This window comes from Cyclopterus lumpus, chromosome 11 (genome assembly GCF_009769545.1).
Source record: "Cyclopterus lumpus isolate fCycLum1 chromosome 11, fCycLum1.pri, whole genome shotgun sequence".
Lineage (NCBI taxonomy): Eukaryota > Metazoa > Chordata > Actinopteri > Perciformes > Cyclopteridae > Cyclopterus > Cyclopterus lumpus.
In genome coordinates, this window is record NC_046976.1 from 4,658,857 (window position 1) to 4,681,468 (window position 22,612).

General features: G+C 42.3%; 3 protein-coding genes across 19 annotated transcripts in view; 1 reads left to right on the top strand and 2 right to left on the bottom strand.

Moving 5' to 3' along the window:
- LOC117738918 (MAP7 domain-containing protein 1-like) overlaps positions 1-5,129 on the bottom strand; it is a 34,804-nt gene extending 29,675 nt beyond the window's left edge. For 7 of the 14 annotated variants that reach the window (XM_034545098.1, XM_034545096.1, XM_034545093.1 and 4 more), the window contains exon 1: positions 4,636-5,129. In XM_034545098.1, coding sequence (XP_034400989.1) covers positions 4,636-4,702 — 67 coding nt within the window. In that variant the 5' untranslated portion in view covers positions 4,703-5,129. The remainder of the gene's footprint in view (positions 1-4,635) is intronic. The other 7 variants (XM_034545094.1, XM_034545092.1, XM_034545085.1 and 4 more) reach the window with 4 other exon arrangements.
- Positions 5,130-11,674: 6,545 nt separating this feature from the next.
- stpg1 (sperm-tail PG-rich repeat containing 1) lies at positions 11,675-15,025 on the bottom strand. Of its 4 annotated transcripts, none has more exons than XM_034545752.1 (8): positions 14,740-15,025; positions 14,547-14,662; positions 14,369-14,470; positions 13,880-14,059; positions 13,672-13,780; positions 13,405-13,573; positions 13,124-13,305; positions 11,675-11,938 (listed from the first exon to the last, which is right to left on the bottom strand). In XM_034545752.1, the coding sequence occupies exons 1-8, from the start codon at positions 14,768-14,770 to the stop codon at positions 11,865-11,867; spliced, it is 963 nt and encodes a 320-aa protein (XP_034401643.1). In that variant the 5' UTR covers positions 14,771-15,025; the 3' UTR covers positions 11,675-11,864. The 4 variants fall into 4 exon arrangements, with proteins under 4 accessions (XP_034401643.1, XP_034401646.1, XP_034401644.1 ...); XM_034545755.1 differs by having other exon boundaries at positions 11,679-11,938; positions 14,547-14,619; positions 14,740-14,996; XM_034545753.1 differs by having other exon boundaries at positions 11,826-13,305; positions 14,547-14,619; positions 14,740-14,996.
- Positions 14,820-20,628, top strand: meaf6 (MYST/Esa1-associated factor 6). Its single transcript, XM_034545756.1, has 7 exons — positions 14,820-15,052; positions 15,789-15,904; positions 17,011-17,098; positions 17,191-17,236; positions 17,332-17,524; positions 19,877-19,910; positions 20,184-20,628. The coding sequence occupies exons 1-7, from the start codon at positions 14,963-14,965 to the stop codon at positions 20,196-20,198; spliced, it is 582 nt and encodes a 193-aa protein (XP_034401647.1). The 5' UTR covers positions 14,820-14,962; the 3' UTR covers positions 20,199-20,628.
- The last annotated feature ends 1,984 nt before the right edge of the window (positions 20,629-22,612 follow it).

Here is a 22,612-nt window from a genome sequence, read left to right on the forward strand (position 1 = left end):
TGTTTTTTCTTCCTATTTTTTGTATCTACGTGACTGGTAAACACTTAATCTACCAAAAGAATGATCGTAATGCTGCGTTCACACTAAAAGCGAGTAGATCCCATGCGAATTCAATGCACAGACGCGAATGGTTGCGAATGACGCGAATAGAGCGAAGCGGAAAAATTTGCCTCGACGCTGAGTTGCGAAAGCCAATCAGCGTTGAGACGGTCCGCCCGTCATCACTGACGTCGTGCTGTTGGTGAATCAAACTGGCTGCTGCTGCTCTAGTAGCGCTGGAAGCGGCAGTCATCCAGAGCTGTGTGAGCCCACGGATGATGATATGAACCCAAACACGAGGGCGTTAGATGTTCCCGACGTTTGTGGGATGTCCACAACAAGTGTAAAGCAGAACTAGTGGTTATTACTTCCCCATCACTCCCTCTCTCCACAACAATAATGCATGTCTATAGGTCCTGTGTGTGGAGTTTAATGAAGTGTACCTTCTTCTTCAAAACAAAGTGCTATTTTGTTGTTGAGTCCGAAACAAGTCATTGTTTTTCTGCCAGCTGGTCTGCTGTTTTTAAGGGCTTCAAGTCTTTATTGATTTTGTCTAATCAAGTCTAAAGTCCAGTCAAAAGTCTAAAGTCATCAGACCGGTGACTCGAGTCCACGGTGACCTAAGTGTGAGTCGGTCATAGAAGCTTTGACTTTGCAAAACTAAAACACCCTCAGGAAGTGATGTGTTTTGCTCCTTCCTGACGCAGCAGCGGACCATGTGGAATAAACAGAAGAAGAAATCGCTTTTTACGAAGAGCACCAAAGTGCTATTTGGGGAGTGAACTGCAATAAATTAAAAAAACGTCACAATTGAAAGTTGCCGTTTGGAGTATGTGTACTTATTGTTGAACCATAAAGAGATCAGCGCTCTGATGACTCTCATCACTTCCTCCACATTAGCTCTGAAATAGTCCCCGTCGTGTAGGTGTTTGCTACAATGACTCTAATCTCTGAAATATGACAGTTCCTTTTATGACCAAGCTCTTGCTTCACGCCATCCCGAACAGGATTATGCCGCAAACAGGATCAACATCCCATTCAAGAATTCAGATTATTTCTTCTTCTTCTGAATACACCCGAAACATGGGAGGATACACATCCTTCTTCCTCTTCATACCCGGCAACAGAATAGAGCACTTCCTCTCCTTTCCTGTGCGAGTGGTTCAGCCTCTCGGCTGTGATTTATAGCATATGGTCACAGAGGCCGCTGACGTGGACTGTAGAGAGGCCCCCCCGCCCTCTGGTCTCCTCCTCCTCCTCCTCCTCCTCCTCCTCCCTTCTTCCTCAAGGATCCACTCAAACCCCAACCCCACCCTCAGGACTTCAACACACGGTTGGCAGAGCCGTGTGAACTTGAGCTCGGGCTTTGGCTTTAGTTTAAGTTTGGGCCCTCCGATGCTCACAGAAACTGTATCGAAAACTCTGTGTTGGTACCGGAATGTGGGTTTAACGATCTAAAGAGTCCCGAGGAGTCAAGTAGACGATCAAGAGACAATACAATCTGCGACTATTTTGTCGATTAATCGATCAGGACGCTCACCCACCTTTAGTTTTTTCTCTTTTCCCTCGAAGCTAGACACGCTAACGTTTGACCGTTTAATCCATTCCTTACATTTCCTTTTGCTCTTGTATGTTTTTTTTGTTTTTTTTTAGAAACCCGAAACCAGAGCATTTATTGTCATTCTTGCTACAGCGTCAGTTTTGGATGCTGAACTGTGATGCTGAACCCTGCCCTGCTGTCAGCTTGTTAGCTATGAGGTTCAGTCGCTGCTCATCTGTGCTTCTTGATATCTTTGTGCTTTCGGACTGCTAGTCAGACAAAAACAAGCAGTAATAAGACCAATAAAATAATAATTCTTAGCTGCAGCCCTCCATAGAAGTCACCCAGCTGTATTTACTGGGAACCCCAGAACGAAGTTCCCGGAGTTTATGAAGGATGACTTATGATCGATGACACATTCAACGGGAGGTTTTCTAGGCCAGAATGCACATTTCCAGACGGACTGCGTGATGTCGAGCGCATGCCAAGAACATAACGTCAGCGCGACTGGGGCAGCTCGCGGGGCCAACGGGAGGCCACGTCTCATGATCACCTCCACAGAGGAGCGCTCAACTCCTCGCTGAGACATGCAGGAGCGAGCGCCGTGGCAACTGCAGATAACCCAACCACTGTGCACCTCAAACTCCTTTACAGACGAGTTGCAGTGGGGGGTTTCTTTTCTGTGTCGGCGCCGCACAAGAAGCCGGTGCCACTCCTATTGTGGGCCGTACACACAAAGACCCTTTGAACACGTCGTGTCTTGGAGAGTCTTGGTTTGGCTCCAAGTAGGAAAAGGGCCCAAGCTGCGTTTTCCTCTAAGAGAAAAAGAGAAACTCCACTCCGCTTCTGTAGCATCCACTCTGACACACCAGCGGGGGAGACAGACTCTGTTTGAGTGTCGTAATGTTGCTGGCCGACTGGTTTCAGGGCGTGTGGGGCATGACGGGAGATATATGAGGTCAGGAGAGATGAATGTATGCATCTATGTGTTAGGGATTTGGATGGTCCACGTGCATTAAAGGGCTAAAGCCGGCGTCTGCCGACTTCAGACCTGAATAAATCACTTGGGAATGGGATTGTGATCCCGCCCACCCCCCCCCCTCTCTCTCTCTCTCTCTCTCAGCTCTGCATGCACGCTCTTCGCTGTCCTCCTTTCTTTTCTTCTTTTTTTTAAAAACAAGAATGAGACTCACAGCTCTCAGAAAGGCGTCGGAGAGGAAGAATGTTTCTGTTTATCTAACGCTACTGGATACCGTCACATGTTGAACCACCCGACTGCATGCTGCGGCTCCGACTGCAACCAAAACACGCTTTGAGTTTAATCTTTTACCTTAGATCCCTCATCAATGGGCGAACCTGCCCCAAGGACAATACGAGCCCTATGAGTATTTCAATAAACGCACTTTGTTTCCAGCAGAAATTACACCTCTAAAGAAGAATGAACACAAACGTTTCACGATTAAGGGCCTGAACACAGCTTCAAAGTTGACAAGCATTTGCCTCCGGATGTTATTTCCCTCCTGTTGACCACTGAAGCAGCAGCCTCCAGTTCAATGAAGACTCAAGGTTGACAAATGATACATTTAAAAGCTCAACGCATCACATGTCTACCAGTGTAAACCATTTAAAGATCCAAATATCACTTTTATAACACCAGTGCATAAACAGAAAGAAAAAGGGAAACCCTAACAACGTGATGTGTCTGCCTTCGTCCGGGATCATTTTGGACTCATTCTGACTTTTTGATTGTGAACTCCAGGTGGTTTTCCTCTCAGAAAAGAGACCAGGATCAGGATTAGAAGGAGCCCAGAACAGGAGCCTTTTTTATTTTGTCATTTGTCAAACTCATGCCTGTGAAGGGGTCGCTATGAGAGCTGGAATAATAAATCAGACAGAGATATTGCATATATATATATATATATATATATATATATATATATATATATATATATATATATATCTGCAATCCAGGTACATGTCGGCCGACAACTGAGAACAAATTTTAGCACAGACGCGTCAAAACAAATGTCACCGTCAAGTTTGACCAATGCACATGCAGCAGTTGTAGAGACACCCACACATGCAGGGAGCCAGCACCATGACAGCCTGCCTTTGCGTTGATGAAAAGCTGCGGCAAACGTTTTTCTCTCCCTTCAATGCCCCCCATGGGGGGGGGGGGGCGGCTGCCAATGAGCAGAAAGTCACCTTCTGCCAGTACACAGTTCAAGGGCAGATGACGGATGCAAGACACCACAAATTCATATTAGCCAATATATATATATATATATATATATATATATATATATATATATATATATATATATATATACTGGAATAATAGCCTAATTAAATTGTGCATATCCTTTATCTGATCCATTTCATGTTATGTGTTTACATTATTAAATCAGTATAGTACACGTACAGTACAAGAAATAAAATGGGTTGTGGATTAAAATCCTCACCGGGACACTGGATCAGCCACAAAGAGGCCGGTCACAGTATGAGAAACCATCAGCTGGAGATGCAGATGTTTAACATCAGCCGCTGTGTCTGCGCTGCTGACGTGCTCTTGAGCAAAGGTACTGGCCTGGGAGCTGTTTAGCATCTCACTAATCTTTGATTGCCCATTTATTTTTGCAACAGCTTTTTCCTCATTGTATTTTCGTGCCCCCCCCCCCCCCCCCCCCCCCCATTGACGTGTTTCGTAATGGAGACCACAGCTCAGTGCAGCATTTCCAGGATCTCTTGCCGGTTAGGATCCGTCTGTTAGAGAGAGGGACAGATGCGGAACAGACCACTGTTTTGAGTGTGCGCGTGTGTGTGTGTGTGTGTGTGTGTGTGGGCGAAGGAGGGGAGGGGAGGGGGGGGGGGGGGTACGAACAAACATCCCATCTGGAAGTGGGAGGAATGTGATGTGTTGCTGTTGAATCTAAAATATAATCTAAAAAAATAAAATACCGACACACTTTCAGTATGATTGGTAGGATAAAAAATGAGAGGGGGGGACATAATAATCAGAATCACAACCACCACCTTGTTTATACTAATATACTCACATTTGTCTGTTAGCGTCAGCTTCTCTTCGAAATTGTGTCCCAGGTCTTTATAATCCATTGTTTCCATTCAGGCGGATCGATTCCCAGTCGCTGTCATTCCTCAGAGTCGCACAAGTACAGGAGATGAAACTCCCGGTACAGATCGCTCCCAAACACGCCCTTTGTAAATCCAATCGGAATAGAAGGGGGAAAAGTAACCGAAACAATAATGTGGAAATAAAAAGCAGGATCCGACAAAAAGAAAAAAACGACAGGGAATGTCAGAAATGCCGATTTATAATAAACTGTCGTTGGTGCCCAATCCGTCCAATCCAGCGAGTCTTTCGTGGAAAATGTACAGTGTGAGAATAAAAAGCTTCAGCGAGTCTTGCGGGGACCAGAGTCAAGTGGCGACGACTGACAAAACAACTTCCGGTCGGAATTTCTAGAATAAAGTTATGCCGCTTTATGTATTTTAAGTTGCTGCGCGCCGATGGTGCATTAAAACCACCGTTTCGTTTTCACTTTTTTTTATCAATAAAAGTTATTTTTCCGGAAACCCCAGGAATATAGCCCACATGCATTTCCGGTCGCAGAACAATAGCCGAGGGGTTCCTTTTTTTCGTCAATCAATTATTTCCAAAGCAATTGTAAAAATATTTTTTATTATTTTTTAAATGCAATAAATAGCAAACCATGGCCATTCAACATGCACAGTAAACGCACCAAAATTAAACAAATTAAATACAAACAGGAGGCGGTAATTACCATCATATTCGTAGGAGGCAATCGGATTTTCAAAGTATGGTCGTTATATTAGAAAGGTCTGATAACAAATATATAATTTGATTGTACAATATTTAGTTGAAAGCTAAATTTAGGTTGCATTCCGTGAACAGGTCACAAGTAGACCATTCAAACAATGACGTAGGCCTACCACACTGAACAGACAGGACAAATAATACAAAAGTATTAGTAAGAATTTAGTGTCATATCCAGAATGGTCCTCACTGCAAAGTGGTTCAGCCCCAGTGTCATTGCATTGAAATGCGTACTGCTGCTACGGCTGAACAATGACTTTTTCATGGACCCATATTGTGAAAGCAACATTGCTCAATTTCCGGTACGTGTCTGGTCCTCCCTCGTGCCAGCTTGACGCCGCCGATCGCGACGAAAAACCGCATGCCGGACAACTGGACTGTACCAACCTTTTTTATTCGCAAGGGGACACAACTCTCTTACCAAAACACACGCGCGAATCATCCGTCGAAGACGCATTTCAAAACGCGAGACAGAGCATTTAATGTACCGGTACAGCTCTCTCATCGGGTTTGTCGGCAGCAACAAGACAACAAAGTGTCTCGTTCGACGCCGCGAATGGTTTGATCCATCAGATGATTTCCAGCAGCTGAAAACAGCCAGCGGGGCCCGCAACGAGGTGAAGTGACATCGCGTATAAAACGGACTGTACGTGTAATTACAAGAATTAATTAACGGGTTGTAACAGTCAATGGTATTCGTCACGCTACAGACAATATATATATTAGGTAAATACGTATGGTATTGCTTTGCTATAGCCCTTGATTAGCGCATGATAACACAACTAGTTCTCACTGGAATATTACTTCTAATAAAGAAAGAATTACACAAAGTAACGTTCAAATGTCTCTGTAAACCTACCGATGAAAGGACACTCAATCCTTTGTACATTGCAGGGGAAATAAGCCGTAAAGGGATATACTGTATAAGCACAACATGTATATAAATATATAATATAGGAACACTAAAATAACAATATAATATATTTTCTATACAGCACTGTACTGTAATAATATTTACAGTATTAAGCAGTTGTTGTAAATTACAGTAGATTACAGTTGAATACTGGAAGCTGTAGCTGCCAGTTGTTTACTGTTAATTAGCGGGGACATTTGTTACAGTGTGTATAAGCACAACATATTGCACACTGCATGCATAAATCACCATTTTCCAAAATGACAGTCAGATTCATCTTCATAAGATACAAGTGACTTCTACAGAGTTTAAGAGGAACGCCATTCATTTTTAAATAGAGGCATTTTATAAATAGTCACATCCACTTTGCTCTTTCTGGTCATTTTGAAAAAGAAAGAAAAAAAAGAATTCAGATTAATTATAGATGAGGTCATCTGTGTTTACCCTGGTTTTTCTTTCTTGATTAAAGGATGTCACTGAGTTCAATCATACGTTAAAGGGAATACAACATGAAGTTAGAGCTGTGCTTAATGCAGAAAGGCCAAACGTATGTGGGCTTTACCAGAGATAAAATATGCGTGACCCACTTAGCTTGCTGAAGACACTGAGGACTTCATAGACCTCCGGACTCCTTGCTGATAGCGGCTAAAGACTTCTTCCCTTTTCCTCATAGTTCAGCACACATTTAAATATGACCAGTTAAAACTCTTCATTTCACACGACCAAAAACTAGCCGTCTGAAAAGAAAGCCTCTTTTTATTTTGAAGTATTCCCATAAACATGGTATGGATGCTAAATATAGCCTCTGATGTGCTGGAAACACTGCTAATCGATCCACTGGCGACACAAGAAAGGGGAAGAGAAGCAGCTCCATCAGGACTAATGGAATCTGAACTGGGGTTTCTATGCGGGAGCAGACGCCTCTGTGGTTGAGTCTGGAGTCTTTGGTATAAAAAAAGAAGAAGAAGAAAAAAGATCTGTTGACGCATTAATGGGATTTGCAAGGCGCTCAATAAACCTCACATATCTTGTTCACCTGCATAATAATTGTCTCCTTCTGAACGCACACACATTTTACATATAGACACACTGGACCAACAGACCACCAAAAACCTTCTACAGTATTTGCTGCATGCGGTTCCGTGTCTGCCACAAGAAGCCGAGAGCAGGTTGAGCGGCGCTTGAGGACCTCGGTCACACTGTAAACTTGTGTTGTTTTTCTTCTTCTGTAAGTCATGTGTTGGATGGGAGAGGTCTTGAGATATTGTTATTTCCAAGGCTATAAACTCTAAATAAATAAATGACCTCATTCATCCGGGCAAATGTTTAATGAGGGGACTCTTTGTTGACCGTATTCATTCAGACAACGATTGCAGTGAAACGAGGAACAGACTCCAGTCTAAACCTTGAAGTTCCCCTCAAGTCTCATCCTCGTTCCACTGCAGCCGTACGAATCTATTGTTGACGTTTAGCAGGTAGAGTATTTTTGCTAATATCTGCACCAAATGTTAGCGTAAATCCATCCTGTGGTTTTCGTCAATAAAAGCCCAAAATTGATGGCACTAGACTAAAAGTCAGGGGGTCACCATAAGTCATGAAGATCACTCCTCTGCGACCCACGAACGCTCGTGCACATTTTCAAGGCAACCGCTTCGCTAGTCGTGGACTTATTTCGGTCCACATTGAGCGTGGCTTGGTCCCCGTACTTCTGATTCTCAAGGATTCCATAAATGCACCGTTTCATGCGAAGGCTCGTAGAATTACAGCGGAACAAGTCGTGCCTGCAGTCCACTGATGCCAAGCAACGCATGGCGGACGCAGGCAGCGTCACGTTAGCGAGCCACGGGAGTTGCATTGGATCTCTCAGACTATTATTGGTCACATTTGGAACCCAAATTTAAGTCAATATATCAGATGAGAGCACTTAAAAGCACAAAAAAAGTACGATATTTAATCAGCAAAGATCCACGGGGAACTGATTCAATCCGCATGCGTCCTTCAACCTTTTCCCATATCAAAGTTACTTACTTACAATGAGACTCCCTCTGAGGGAGTGCATGTCCACGCTCGTCCGCACCTGACTGAGACATAGGGAGGTTCAGAGCGCCTCCCCGTAAACCCACAGAGGCATGAAGTTAATTGCCCCTCCTACACACTCGCACAAAGGCAACGTAAAAAGCCTGCGGTAACACTTAAGAACATTCATCTGGATCCTCCCCTGTTTCACCAGGCGGGGAGAAGACATTTCTGTCTGTAATACAAATGGGCTTCTTATTGTAAAAGACAGTTCACAATGGCTTTGGTTTTTAGAGGGTGAGCACACATGTTTGGAGAGCACACTGCTGAAGTCAGAGTCTGAATATAACTGCAGCTGCCGCGAGTGTGGGAGTCGATCAAGTCTGCAGTTGGTGCGGTTTTTCGAGAGCAGCGCGCGAGCAGATGACACACTGTGGTTTGGACTGGCGAGCATCCTCTGTCTTAGCAGATGGAAAAAGAAGGAAGGAGAAAAAAGCTTGAGGTATAAATAAACAACTCTTTGGCGCCACGCTGTTGTTTGAATCGGTCGGGATGAACACAAAATGCCACATTAACTTTGGAAACGAGAGTTGAGATGAGAAGATGGACACCACTTTCTACATGACAAATGTGAAGCGACAGCTAGCTGTTGGTTAGCTTAGCATAAATACTGGAAACGGGGTATACAGAGTGAGTCTATAGATAACAGAAAACGCATGATAGCACCACTGGGTATTCATTCATTTAAACGTTACACCTTGTTTGTTTATTACGTGCTAAAACTGAAACATAAGCAAAATGAACTTCTGCCTCCCGTTTGCTTCCCTTCTATGCGAGCCAAAAGGAGGGAAGCTATACGGTGGCGAAGCAATAAGCATCGTCGCCTTAAACTGCATTTGTGCATGTGTGACCTATACCTTTCAAATTCAAACACTCAGATAACAAACAAAAATAAGTGACCTTTTAGAGGGGCAGGTCGGCTTATTTGTATTATTTGTGTAGTGGCAATTTGTCCAATAAAAAAAAAAAAACATAAATCAAATTGCCACTGACGCACCGTGGGTTTGTGGTTTACGCAGCCAAAAGAAAGCATTGTCCATACAGGAATCCGTTTTTCTGATAATTTATTTAACTAAACAAAACAAGCAAACAAACAAAAGAACAAAGGAACTCCTAACGCTGCCTCTCCTGCGCTGGTAAAAAACCATAGGCCTACCCAGGTGCATGCTGGTCCTGTACCTGCCTACTCCTACATATAACCACAGGTGCCCACAGTGTTACCCAATTAACGAACAAATGAACAACCAAGAGACTAAATATATCTAGACAACAACAATAAAGAATTAAACTAAACTAAAAACTAGCACAAGAAAAAAGCTATTCTAATATATCAAAACATCTAACCTAAATAAGCAAACAACCTGAATGATTAAACAATACTACTTTGTATACATGAATTACTGTTGTTTCCAGTCTTTAAGCCAATAACATTTGTTGCACCTTTTAAGTTGATATGACAAACTTGTTTGCCAAACGTTGCATATTATTTACACATCCAGCAGTTACAGAGTAATATTAATGTCCACATTGTGTTTGTTTCCACCTGATGAATCCACCGTTGCTCTGTTTTTGGGCTCCACCATCTCCTGAAGGAAATATCTGTCTCTTGAGCTGCTAAATACTTCAATATTTTCACTGGCTAGTCTCGAACTGCGTCTGTCTGCTGTTTGCTGCTGAGCAGGTCGTGTGCAGAGTGTACATTCAAAACAGTAGAGTAGGCCGAACAGCTGAACAATGAGCTACAACTCTCAACCAACTCATCGTGGGGTCAGAAAAGTGTTGCAGCCACTGTTCCAATCAGGGGCGTCTCTAGACCCCCTGGGGGCCCTAGGCAAGAAGGACCATGGGGCAAAAACATAATTCAAAATACAAATTAGCACCAGTTTAGACAGACTAAACTGACAGCAGAATTGATTTGATGCTGGTATCAGTTTTAACATTTGACAACAAATGCTTTATTCTGGGAGAAAATATCATTGGCGTTGGCAGCAAAGGACTAACTTATTGTGTGGCTATGAATGTGTTTAGAAGAAAATGGCTGAATTACGCTGTTTCATTGTGTAGCATAATGCTACGTAGCGTTAGCCACCAAAACGCGCCAATCGGTTGACGAAATTCTGCGATATGAATTTTGATATTTGGTAATTCATTTAGTTAGTGTTAGGAGCTTATATATTCTTGTAGCCCAGGTTCTGCTGTTTAATTTGATGGCTATATGTGTTTGTGATCAGTGTTCGTATGAAGCTTATCTGTTACAAATGTTTTGATTTGCACCCGGGCTCAAGAGGCTCATGTGCAGTCAACTTATTTGGTGCCTGGTGGATGATGTTTGGGATGAAGTGGCAGGCTGGCTGGCAGCACTACTTGTTCATAATGTAACACACATAGCTTCCACATTCCCACTTGCCACTGTCACGTTTTTTCTTTTCATCCTCTTCTTGTTTTTATTTTCGTTTCGTGTGCCCAGAGTGATGTGTTCGCTTCATTTTTTCATTTAGTTTGTTTGTGTTTGACCGGCACCGCGCGTCGATGCCGGCTAGTAAGGGGGCCCCATTAGGGAGATTCCCGACGTGACATTGCAGTGTCTACGGGGGTTTCAAGTTGTGTCGCTGATATGGAGCGATATCAGCCGTCTGTCGGGGTCCCCTACTAGCAACTAAGCCAGTGACAACTCGGAAAGGGCCCTGTGGGGGCATTTCCGATGCGTTGTCGTTGCAGCGTCTCAAGCGGTTCCATTATTTTGTCATTGACGTCAGCCGTTCCTCGGGGCCCCCTTCAGCTCGGGGCCCTAGGCAATTGCCTGGGTTGACTGTTCCGTTGCGGCGCCTCTGGTTCCAATAATATAACATCTAACAAAGGCTGATGACTGGTGTGTCCATTTGTCTTTCGGGTTAAACACCATCCTCCAGCCTCATGCCCGGTCAGTCACATTGCTCACATACAGTTGCACTCCACCCCTCTGTCTGCCCTCTGGCAGTTGGCACAGCGGTGTCATCTCAAGCTCTCAGCTGTTGCCATGGCGCACCTCGGACTGGACCAGCAGCTGTCCGGCACTGCGGCGACACCTACTTCTATGTCCTCTACAGATTAGACCATCAGGATATACCGAAGTGAGGATAAAACATATGGCCTTTTAAAAGAATTGCATTCCCTGACATTGCCACTCTGGAGAAATCAAGTTTATGATTCATCTTGCAAAATATCTCGCACATCTCATCGGCCGACTTCAACATAGAAATAAAGACGAAATGGTTGCATGCAAACATTTAATATTTACCCTTTTTCCCCCCCAACAACAATGACAGATATATACATACATACATGAACCCCTGTACATTTGATCACAGAGACTCATACCGTGCATGGTAGCATTTTTTTATACAGATATTTTGTGTGTGTGAACATTGTACATATCTGCAATGCAGGTTTCCCTGAAAGCATTACGCGGGAAGCCAGACTCTGGAGTCACTGTAGAAGAAGGACTGCTTTGGCAAAATCTGTGGCTCATAGAAACCTGGAAAAAAAGAGAGAACATATCACCAGACAAATGGGCCACCTGAGCCAGTCCCACCAAATTTCGCCTGGAACTTTAAAAGCCAAGTTGACCTTTATATAATAGGACAGCTACCAGTTGCGGGGGGAGTTGCTCTTCTCTCTTGCTCCAGGCGGCAAGAGACAGAGATGAATGTTCAATGAGCTCCTGCTTCAATCCCCAAAGGCCCAGGAGGGGCATTCCTTGTTTGAATGTGTCACAGCTTGAAGTAGGTGGTGAAATTACCCATTCAGCTCCAGGCCACAAAGAATGCTTTTGTTTTTGTGCCACCTGTGTCATTTTAGGTTTCCTCTAGGTCACGTCTTGGCATAAAAAAAATCTTATGTATCGCACACTCTTTTTTTGGGATGACCATGGCTATTTAAAAAAAATTGATCAGTGACATCATCTGTGAGGTTTGTGTGACTATATATGCATCGAGGGGGCATAACCCAAAATGTAATCTATTTACAAAAGCGTCACAACATAATAAACAAAGGCAAATGTTGCCATTTTTTTCAGCATCTCCGCTGACTTCATAAAGTTCACCAATGCGTAATATGTACATGTGTGTGTTAACTATTACAACAAAGTCTACATATTTGCACGATAGATCATTTTGCTCACGAGGAACACGACTACTGACTGAAAAGTGAGACTGATAGGGTTCAAGGAAAAATCCCAGGCAGCGTCGAGGAGTTACCCTTATGGTGAAATTTAATGAGCACCTACTTTTCCTCACTCTGCCTCATTTACATATACTTAAGTCAGCAGTTTCCTACATTTCCCACACTAAATGTCAACAGCTCTCAGAGTAGGGATGCAAATGTTATGCAAATTAAAGCTGTCCAAATTAGCATGTGACTACAAGGAAGCAAATTAGTGCATGAAAATGATGGCATTTCACACCACAACCAACCTCACTGGAAGAAGTCAGGATCTGAGCTTATGTAGCACATATAATTGTGTATGAAATGTATCTGAGGATTAGTCTATAAAGAAACATTTTCTCTGGATAGACACTGTGCTTAAGAGAGCCAAAAGGTTTCCCCTGTATCTGTCTAGCTATTCACGGAAACAAGAATATACTTACAACAACCCATAAGGCCTTGTGAAATACATAGTATTTATGTTTCATGTCGTGGATTTGCTTTTTATAGGCACTACCTGGACCTGGCCTCATGTCAGAGTTTTGTGGTATTCTCTCAGTTTTAGATGCAAATGCAGCTGTGGGCATGGGATGCTTAGACAGGCCATCGTAGTCCCTGATGTCATACTGCCCGGGGCCCGGCGAGAGAGGGTCCTTGGGAACAATCAAAGCAGGCGCTGATATTGCCAGATAGAATCTCCTACAAACACAGTTCACAGGATACATATTTTAAGACAATTTAAAAGGAATAACTGGGAAGGGACATAACCAAAGCAATACATATCATGTGTTTACTCACGGCAGGACGGTCCTCTTCACCGGTGTCGGGGGCTGATGGGGACTGTAGGCTCCTGGGCCTGGTATGCGGTTGTCAAGTGGAGGAAGGATTCTCTGAGTTTTTGACTTGAACGGGGACAAGACTGCCTTGGAGCCATCCTGGATTAAGTAGCCGCTCACCTCATAGTGACCTTTAACATATTTATGATGCAAGGTTAAGATACATCCAATTCATACATTAAAATGACGTTCATACTTGACTTTTCATGGAGAACTAAGAGGTAATTACATGGCGATGGAGCATTTTTGTTTGGGTACAAAGAGTCGCGTCCAGTTTTTGACAGGAAAGTCGATGTACCCTTCACTGAGTACAAACTCTTTCTTATATCACATCTGACCTGTCAATATGGAAGAAACCAAACAAAAAAAGGCCGCACATTAACGACAGGAAGCGCAACACGGCCTTTAAAAGTTACTCTCATAATGCACATACATACATCATATTGATTTGGGGCTGGAGTTTTGTGCTTCGGACCATCCAGCTGTACAGCCACAGGCGACCTGAACACCCTGGAGACTCCGATGCTGAAGTTATTCTTGTTTATTAAGGTGCTCTGCAGGTTGTATGCATTTGGTCCCGGGAGGCCTCTCCGCGGGTTAATGGAAGCCCTGGCGGTCTATCGGAGAGAATGATATGACAAATAATTCTGCATTTTAAAAAACAAAAGCATATTTGGTGTATCGACAGGCAATCAGCTAAATCTAAACTTTTGTAGGGTTTTAGTAATCATGGGACACATTTTAAACTGTCGTGTTGGGAAATAGCATTTACAGAAATTGACGTTAACACTTAAATGAAAAACATATTGAATAAAATATCAAGGTGTGATATTGTCTTTGACTTGACCTCTGTATCTTTATAATCCTGGCTACGGCCCTGCTGGGCGTGCACCTGAAATCAGTGCGCGTTACTTGGGGAGCCTGACCTTGGATGGAACAAAGCCTGTGGTGCCTTTCGTTGAGAAGGAAGGACTTTTGACTTCAGCGCTGGAAATAAACCCATAGCTGCCTGGTCCTGGATTTCCATTCTGAAACAAACGCGTCATGTTTGTATTGCGTTGTTTTGTTGGCTCATGTTTCCAGTGATGTTGGGTAAGTCCCTACCAGACAGACGTGTGAAGTGAATCTGCTGGCTTGAGATGAAAAACCCTTCTTTTCTTGATTTGCTATCACCATTCTTTGGTATTTAGTTGGTTTTGAGGATGAAACAAGAATTGTATCTGCAGTTAAACCAACAACATCATTATGATATCATATTTCATATAAAAAAAGAAATAAAGTTTTCACTTGGACTCACTTTTATTAACTCCTCGGTCACCGTTGCCCATGCTTCAGTTGGTCAGTAAATCTGAAGCCTACAAAATCACGTGTATCGTTGTTATGGCAACTTAAAAACAGAGCCTGGCGCAAGCTGAGGCCGTGGCGCGGTCCTCTAGCGCCACCTGTCGGTACCGTGGTGTCCGACAGGCGCTTTATACCAACCCGCCTCTGTTTTGTTTCTACAGATAGCTCCATCCATCATGGCGATGCATGCGAAGGCGACTCCACCACAGATCCCGGACACCCGCCGGGAGCTCGCCGAGCTGGTGAAGAGGAAACAAGAACTCGCCGTGAGTCCACGTTACTGCAGTTCCCTCAGATATTAATGCTGCATTAAATGTGTTGTTTTACCACGTGAAATCACAGTTAACTCTCACTTTAATATCGGCGTTTGCTAGCTGAGGCCTTGCTAAGTGCTAAGCTAACGTTAGCCACCTCTCGGCCCTTCATTAGAGCGGTGCTAGTAGCTCCTGCTAACTTGGCTAGCTAGCTAACGTCACCGTTAAGACAATACTGTAGGGAGCGTAGCGTTATTAACTATTGGCCACCCGTCTATTGTTTACTTGTAAGAGAATATTTGGTTACATTCATGTGCTGCTAGCGTTTTAAAATACATACTATTTGAAAGTGTTACCGTTTAAACTGCAGCGAATATGCTAACTAGTTAGCATAGCTTCAATTTAGCCGCCGCCCGGTTGGTTCTCGCGATACTTTAGCTTTACGGGCGCGTTACACACCTATGGTGACGTTAGGCTGGCGGTCGTTAAACAACACAAGAGGAATGCATGGTGAAAACAAGTCATACAGAAACAAGAGCTGCAAGTAAACTAGTTATTGTAGTGGGTAGACGTGTCTCTCTCTCTCTTTATTCTGCTTCAGGTTAAGATAACTCATCTGTCTGGTTCCTTGACATAATATCGTGAAATCAAGAGTCTGACAAACATTCTCAAACTTATTTGTCTGGTCATCTGTGCACAGTGCCTACTCATTTCTCACAACTAATTTCAAGTTTCCACCTGTTTTTAGGAGACACTGGTGAACTTAGAAAGACAAATATATGCATTTGAAGGCAGCTATCTAGAAGACACTCAGATGTATGGCAATATCATCAGGGGATGGGACCGATACCTCACCAACCAAAAGTAAGTATATCAGACACATTTCTGTCGTATCACTATTTATCAAGTGTATATGTAGAAGACAAGGACATAATAACACATTAGTGAATTGTACAGCTCTCACAATAGCCTCACAATACACATGTACTTGTGGAATCGCTTTTCATGAAGCTTTTTTGTAAAATGAAAACCGACAAGAAATGGTTCATCACTGGCTCAGTTTCACGGAATTAATAAGCATGTGCGTGGTGGGAACATTGTGCTATACCTGTGTGTGTGTGTGTGTGTGTGTGTGTGTTCCAGTGGTGGCTGCCTCAGATTGTTTCAGACTTGTATGATCCCAATATTTCCAATAACCCCAGGGTGTTGTGAATTCAAAATGTATTCGAATAACATTTCCAAAATTCACAACATGTTTTCATCTAATGAAATATTTTACTTTCTGCTGCGGTCAAAAAAACTGTTTGCCTGTTTGCTGCTTTGCACAAAGGGGTAATCAAACTGGTGTGTTGTAGAGCAGCTACACATTCATAAAAAAGATTCCTACACTGATGGATATGTAGACACTTTATTCTAGCCACATTCAAATTGTGTATCGTAAACTAATTCATATCATAATACATCCTTTTGTTTTTTGTGTCTTAGAGTCAGTGTTTTTTATTTTGCCAGATTTTCTTGTGTAAAAACAAAATCAAACGGGCGAGGGAATTTATATGCAGCAGATGGTGAGGTGTGTGTGTGTGTGTGTGTGTGTGTGTGTGTGTGTGTGTGTGTGTGTGTGTGTGTGTGTGTGTGTGTGTGTGTGTGTGTGTGTGTGTGTGTGTGTGTGTGTGTGTGTGTGTGTGTGTGTGTGTGTGTGTGTGTGTGTGTGTGTGTGTGTGTGTGTGTGTGTGTGTGTGTGTGTGTGTGTGTGTGTGTGTTTGCAGCTGAGTTACTATGAGGGTAAATAAAGGAGCAGGCTAGAAAAAACAGGGAAATGAGTATTGAAAACGTTTCCATACAGAATCGATGAATCATCTGATTGGCCTTTATAGAGGCCACGATCAAACTCTTCAGAATGAATATTGGCATATTGATCAGAGTCCCCTTAATCAATAGCACCATTAACCATTTTTCTGATATTCTAACAGGAACTCCAATAGTAAGACTGATAGAAGGAATAGGAAATTCAAGGAAGCAGAGCGTTTATTCAGCAAGTCATCCGTCACATCAGTTGCAGTAAGTTCCCCTCTCACTGGACATTTCTTTTCACACTACTTTAGACAAGAAAATAGCTACTAATGCTCTGCACTCTCTGTTTTGATTTGCAGGCAGTTTGTGCACTCGGTGGGATACCGGATCACATGAATGAAAAACGTGAGTTGTCCTTCTCAAGCCAAACGGCTGGTTTCTCTGTAATTGTCCTTGGTACTTTCTGACACTGAATTTGTGCTGTCGCTTGTTCCCTTCAGGCGAGGCAGGCAGCGGTACGGAAAGTGACGCCTCTCCAGATCTCCAGAACCAAGAGAACGAGCCCAGCCAGGAGGACACGGAGGATGTGGACTCAACGCTGCAAGACCTAAAGCCTCAGAAAGCTGCCTCCTCTTCCTCCTCAGGCAGCCATCACGGGAGCCACAAGAAGAGGAAGAATAAAAACAGACACAGGTACACGATGAAGATACAAGAAGCAGTGTGTCATCAAGCCGTCTGAGCTCTGCTTATTTTGCCTTCTGATTGTGCTGTTAATTGACATCCAAATTCAGAATTTATTGATTAGGAGTCTGAGTCTATTAATAACTGATCAGTATGTTTACATGCATACAAGAAACCAGGTTACTGGGAGAAATTGGTTTGTCCAACCAGCAGGTCTGGGGATGGGTATCGTTAGTACTACTACTATTTTTTAAAAAACATTGTTTTTTACATCAGCAAAGTCACACTATAAACTCGTATTATCTCACAAAAAATCTAAAATGGCAATAAAATATCGTCTTCCTAAGTGAAATTTATGAAGAATTGTGTGCGTGCGTCTACTTGTGACCAGGGTTTATGCTAGATTATGTATTTGTTATATATTGCAGAATTCTCCAAAAAACATTATAAAATTACCTGACATATGTTTTAAAAAAACGTATAAAGATCTACATTTAAACAGCAATAAATCACAATTATCACATTTTCAACAGATCTATTTTTATTACAAAAGGTCGGCAGAAGGAATTCATAACAAGACATCAACATTTGAATTCTGTACAGCTTTTCTTCTTTTTCAATGTCTATTTATTGGGTATGAATCAGACTACACTAATATTATCAGGATTAAAGTATGTGTAGAATTAGTTAGTTTTTCAATTTATTATTGAAAAACATTTCCTAAATTCTCATATTCTTGTCTCCTGAAACATTCTGCTTCAATCCATATTTGGCTTATGAACTTAGTATAATAATTAGTTGGGAGCCATTCAAAGAGGGATTGTTTTCTTACATTGTTTCATTTGAAGGATTTTCTTCAGACCCTTTAGACGAAAAAAAGCTTTAAAATGTATATTTATATATATATATATAAAGTTTCCCAGTGACAGTCAGTCCATGAATGAGTAAAAAGTAAAGGGAATATCTGGTGTTGTGAATATTTAAATCTAATGTAATTTCCAGGGGAAACATTATTATAATAATTTATTATGTCATAGCTCTTGATCTGGGAAACTTTCCTATTTTAGGCAATCCGACACCAAATTAAACTCCAACTTAAGAGCATGTAAGCGCACTGATTGTTTATTGGTCTAGTTCTAAGTCTAGTTTTGTGGATTTAAGAGTCGATGTCTTTCGTTGAACAACCTGTTCACTAATGGGTTTGTTAAGCAGAATTGTTGACAGATACAGATCCCTTTTGTTTGATTATTGCAGCTGGTCTAGAAGGCTCCAGCTGCTCAAAATTCAGTGTAAACCATAACAAATTCTAAATTGTATCCTGTTACTTTTGTTACATTTCTAGTGGGTTTATTTCTTCATAAAAACACACCATTCAAAGTATATGGAAATAAAATATTGTATTTTATTGATTTAAAAAAAAATCATTCGTAGTTTTAATAATGTATTATAAGCTGTTTTAGAGCTAGTTAGGAAGTTAAACTACCATATTATGTTACTGTAAAAACATCTCCTTCAAAATAACTGTCCAAGTTTCTCACCATCACTATATTTTACAAGATTACATGTGAACACATAATGATAACTTCATAATTTAGATCTCTGTACGGATCTCGGATCGACAACGGTCCGTTACACCACTACTACTTAGTGTCAACTGGTTTCCCCCGACTCAGCGCTCACTGTTCCAACCACATAATAACACAGCAGGTGCTCCACCTAACACACTGCGACGGAGTGGTTCTCTCACTCTGTAAAGTCCGGTCTGCGGTGTTATGTAGACTGTAGGGCTGTAGACTCAGGTGGGTGAATTAACAGTTGCTGCTCTCTTCCTTTCCCTAATGCCGCCCCCTCTTTCCCCTCCCCCAAGTCCTTCTGCCATGTTTGATTATGACTTTGAGTAAGTCTGAATTTTTATTTCCTGCTCCTGTGGTCTTTACATCCTGCCTGCTGTGAACCCCATCCTCTGCTCTGTCTGCTTCTGTTGACCAGAACTTTGAGTTTAAGCCTGCTCGCTCTTCAGTCATACTGCATGTCCAACACTGCCATCATTCTAATTCACATCAGCATTGATCTCCATTAGATCTTCTTGCTTGTTATTGGGGAATTGTCACATCTTTGCGACCCCAGAGTGTGCTTCCCCAACTCCAGCAGTTGAAGAAAACATTGCTGGTTCGTTCAGATGTTTGGCTGGCTACAGATTTGTGCACGAACAAGAACAAACACACGGCCATTTTGTGTTCTTGTTATGAGCTTGTCTTTAGGCTTCTTCGTGATATTAGTGGTGTCGCTTTTTAACAAAATTCCCATCAAAGCCAGGTTCACGATCAATATATATAATGCAGCCTTTCTTTGTTTCTGTTGCAGATTTGACATGAAGGTTAACAAGAAACCACGAGCTGTAAGTTATTTTTATTTATTTATTTATTAACAGCAATACTGTTGTTCAGAAAACTAATGATTGTATTTATTAGCAAAACAGCTGCCGATTCTTTTCTAGATTAATTATTTTGTCGATACAATGTCAGAAAATGGTAAAAACTGCATCTTCAAATGTCACACAAATGTTTTAATTTCTGCCTAAAGATTCCTTGTTCCGACTCAAACTCCACAATCAAACTAGTTGCTTCGTTTCAGTAACCGTTGCCATTATTCGTCCCCCGTCTTCCCGCAGGACTATTCAACTTAACAAGGACGACTGGAACACCTGGACGCACACGAGGAGGACACCTGTAGAGAAACTCAAGATTTCTGGACTTCATGAACTTTGTACGCCTTTTTTTTATTTTATTTTTCTCGGTTGTCATATTTCAGCCTGTACTGTGTATTGCTTGAAACATATCTCTCCCCCACCCCGGTCACGGTTACGATTTTAACCTACCAAGTAGAAATATGGTGTTGCATGTTACTTGAGGCCTGACGAGGCCCACCGCTAGTAACACACCATTTTGTATAGTGTTAAAAAAAGATTGTATTTATTATGTAGTTAATTTCCCAAGAAAGAAAATGTTGTTGTTGTTTTTTGTTAAGCATCACATAGACGTATAACCCCTGAATATCCCGGATTCTTTTATTACATGGTTGTTTTGCAAAAAATAAAAACAAATACAAGTAAAGAATATGTTTTGGTTGTCATCACTCATCACGGCCGTGAACGCTAAGTCTGTGCTGCCTGTAATAACCCTAAATCTTTGTTGTTTCTTCTGTCAATCACTAGCAGATGCACTCCTGTGAAAAATGTAAATTGACCAATTGTTGGATGGAGTTCCCATACATGGTCCATAAAAAGTTGTATGATGGAATAGTTTAGTCAGAGTATAAACGGTGTTTACCGAGCTAATATGGAGAATAGCCAGCACATTCTCTTCTGTCAGTTCTAGGTTTGTTTCATGAAAATAGTTACAAAGGTAAACACGGTGCTCACCCTAACCCTGCTGTCGACAGCATCATGTTATACAATGTTCACTGGGTTTGAGATCCATTTGAATATCTGCTGCTGCTTAAAAGCAGGTGATCAAACACATGGAAGTTTTTTTTAATTTTTATAATGTCCACACATTTTTGTAAAAGTTACAGTGTTTAACTTTTTTTAAATCAACATGAAGTGTTCCAAATTTTTCACTAGGCTGCGCCAAAAACACGGACTGTACATCTGTCACAGAGTTTACACACTTTTGATCTCCCCAGTAGCGCTGCTTGTCAATCTGGAATGTTTTCATGTGTTGGGAGACGTCGCCCATGGAGACGTCCGCCTAGACGTCCAATTAAATGGCAATCGATGGCTCCCATCTTTCTCTATTTTGATATTTTACAGCTCCCCTTAGTGTACCGCGAAACGTGGAAGTAGTTGAACCTGGCAGTGACTCGCACATTGGTCACAACTGGAAGTTATGGAGAGGAACCAGAGCTGCTGACAGACGTATGATGGAGAGGCCGACTGGGAAGAGTCCGTCCCTGGAATGCTCTCCTCGGTTTCAGGCTCCATCCCAGAATCACATTTCAGCTGCTATGAATTACACAGTTACTGTTTGTACTTCTCTGGAAGATAGCTAGCATTATTTCTGGTGTTTTTTTTCTTCTTTCTCTCGCCATATTGCAGAATCTCTAGGATGTGTTGCAGTTCCATTTTGTACAGACATTTGTGTTCCCTGTAGACAAATGAGTCCCGGTAACATCGGAGATCTCATTCGTTGTATGTAATCTGTAGATGATCCTCGATGTAGTGTCTCCATTAGGACCAGTGAGGTTTACTCAATTGATTTTTTTTAAAGGGGTTATCTCATTGTATGGAATGCCATGGAATTTGGTAGACGGTCGTGGTCCCAAGAAGGTGAACCGACTTTGGTGAGCACCTGACCTTTCATCTGCCGGTCAATGTTTTTACTCATTATTGAAATACAGTATTTCAACACCTACCTATTTTTTTTTTTATAGAGATGGATGGTTTCAAGCCAATCGTAAAGATTACGGTACATTTCCTTTTCAGCATCATGGTGAAGTTAAACTATTTGGCTTGCCAAGACATTTTTATCAGACCGGCACTAATGTCTTCTCAATTCTTAAAACATTAACGTTTCATCTAGCTTTACAATTTGTCAAACGCTTTGTTTTACGAACCAAATCCCTGCAAAACTAATGACATTAGCATCCGCCTGTTTGTTTTTTATTCCCCTCGCGGAGGTTTCACACGGGCCTTCACTTCTTTAACTCGGCTAGTGGTGCACATAACTTCTGACTGGGCACTGAACATTTACGCAGGTTTGGAGACCCGCTCCCAGCGGTGTCCTCGTCTCCTCCCTCATCTTCTTCAGAGTGTGGGATTGAGACCAGGGCTCATGTCAGCCCCATGACTCACTCACAAGTCACATTCAACATCCGCCAACATACGTAATGCAATCTGACTGGAAAGAGTCCCGCTCACACCGCAATGCATTCCACACGTTTAACCTTGGGGTGTGTGAGTAATGAGGCGTGAATGTTCAATGTGTGTTTCCCACTTAGCAGCAAATCTTTGTTTCCTTTCCTGTCACGTCAGGACGGGGGCGGAATTATGATTTCCAAGGTGGTGGTGTTGTGTGTGTGTGTGTGTGTGTGTGGGGGGTG

Bases quoted from the DNA above. Each gene is read 5' to 3' on its own strand.
- stpg1 (XM_034545751.1), bottom strand. From the start codon at position 14,770: ATGGGCAACGGTGACCGAGGAGTTAATAAAA. The intron at 14,060-14,368 runs GTCAGGCTCCCC...TCTCTCCGATAG, and splicing joins CAGGCTTTGTTCCATCCAAG to ACCGCCAGGGCTTCCATTAA. The intron at 13,574-13,671 runs GTAATTACCTCT...AATATGTTAAAG, and splicing joins CAAAAATGCTCCATCGCCAT to GTCACTATGAGGTGAGCGGC.
- meaf6 (XM_034545756.1), top strand. From the start codon at position 14,963: ATGGCGATGCATGCGAAGGCGACTCCACCACAGATCCCGGACACCCGC. The intron at 15,905-17,010 runs GTAAGTATATCA...ATATTCTAACAG, and splicing joins CGATACCTCACCAACCAAAA to GAACTCCAATAGTAAGACTG. The intron at 17,099-17,190 runs GTAAGTTCCCCT...TTTGATTTGCAG, and splicing joins CATCCGTCACATCAGTTGCA to GCAGTTTGTGCACTCGGTGG.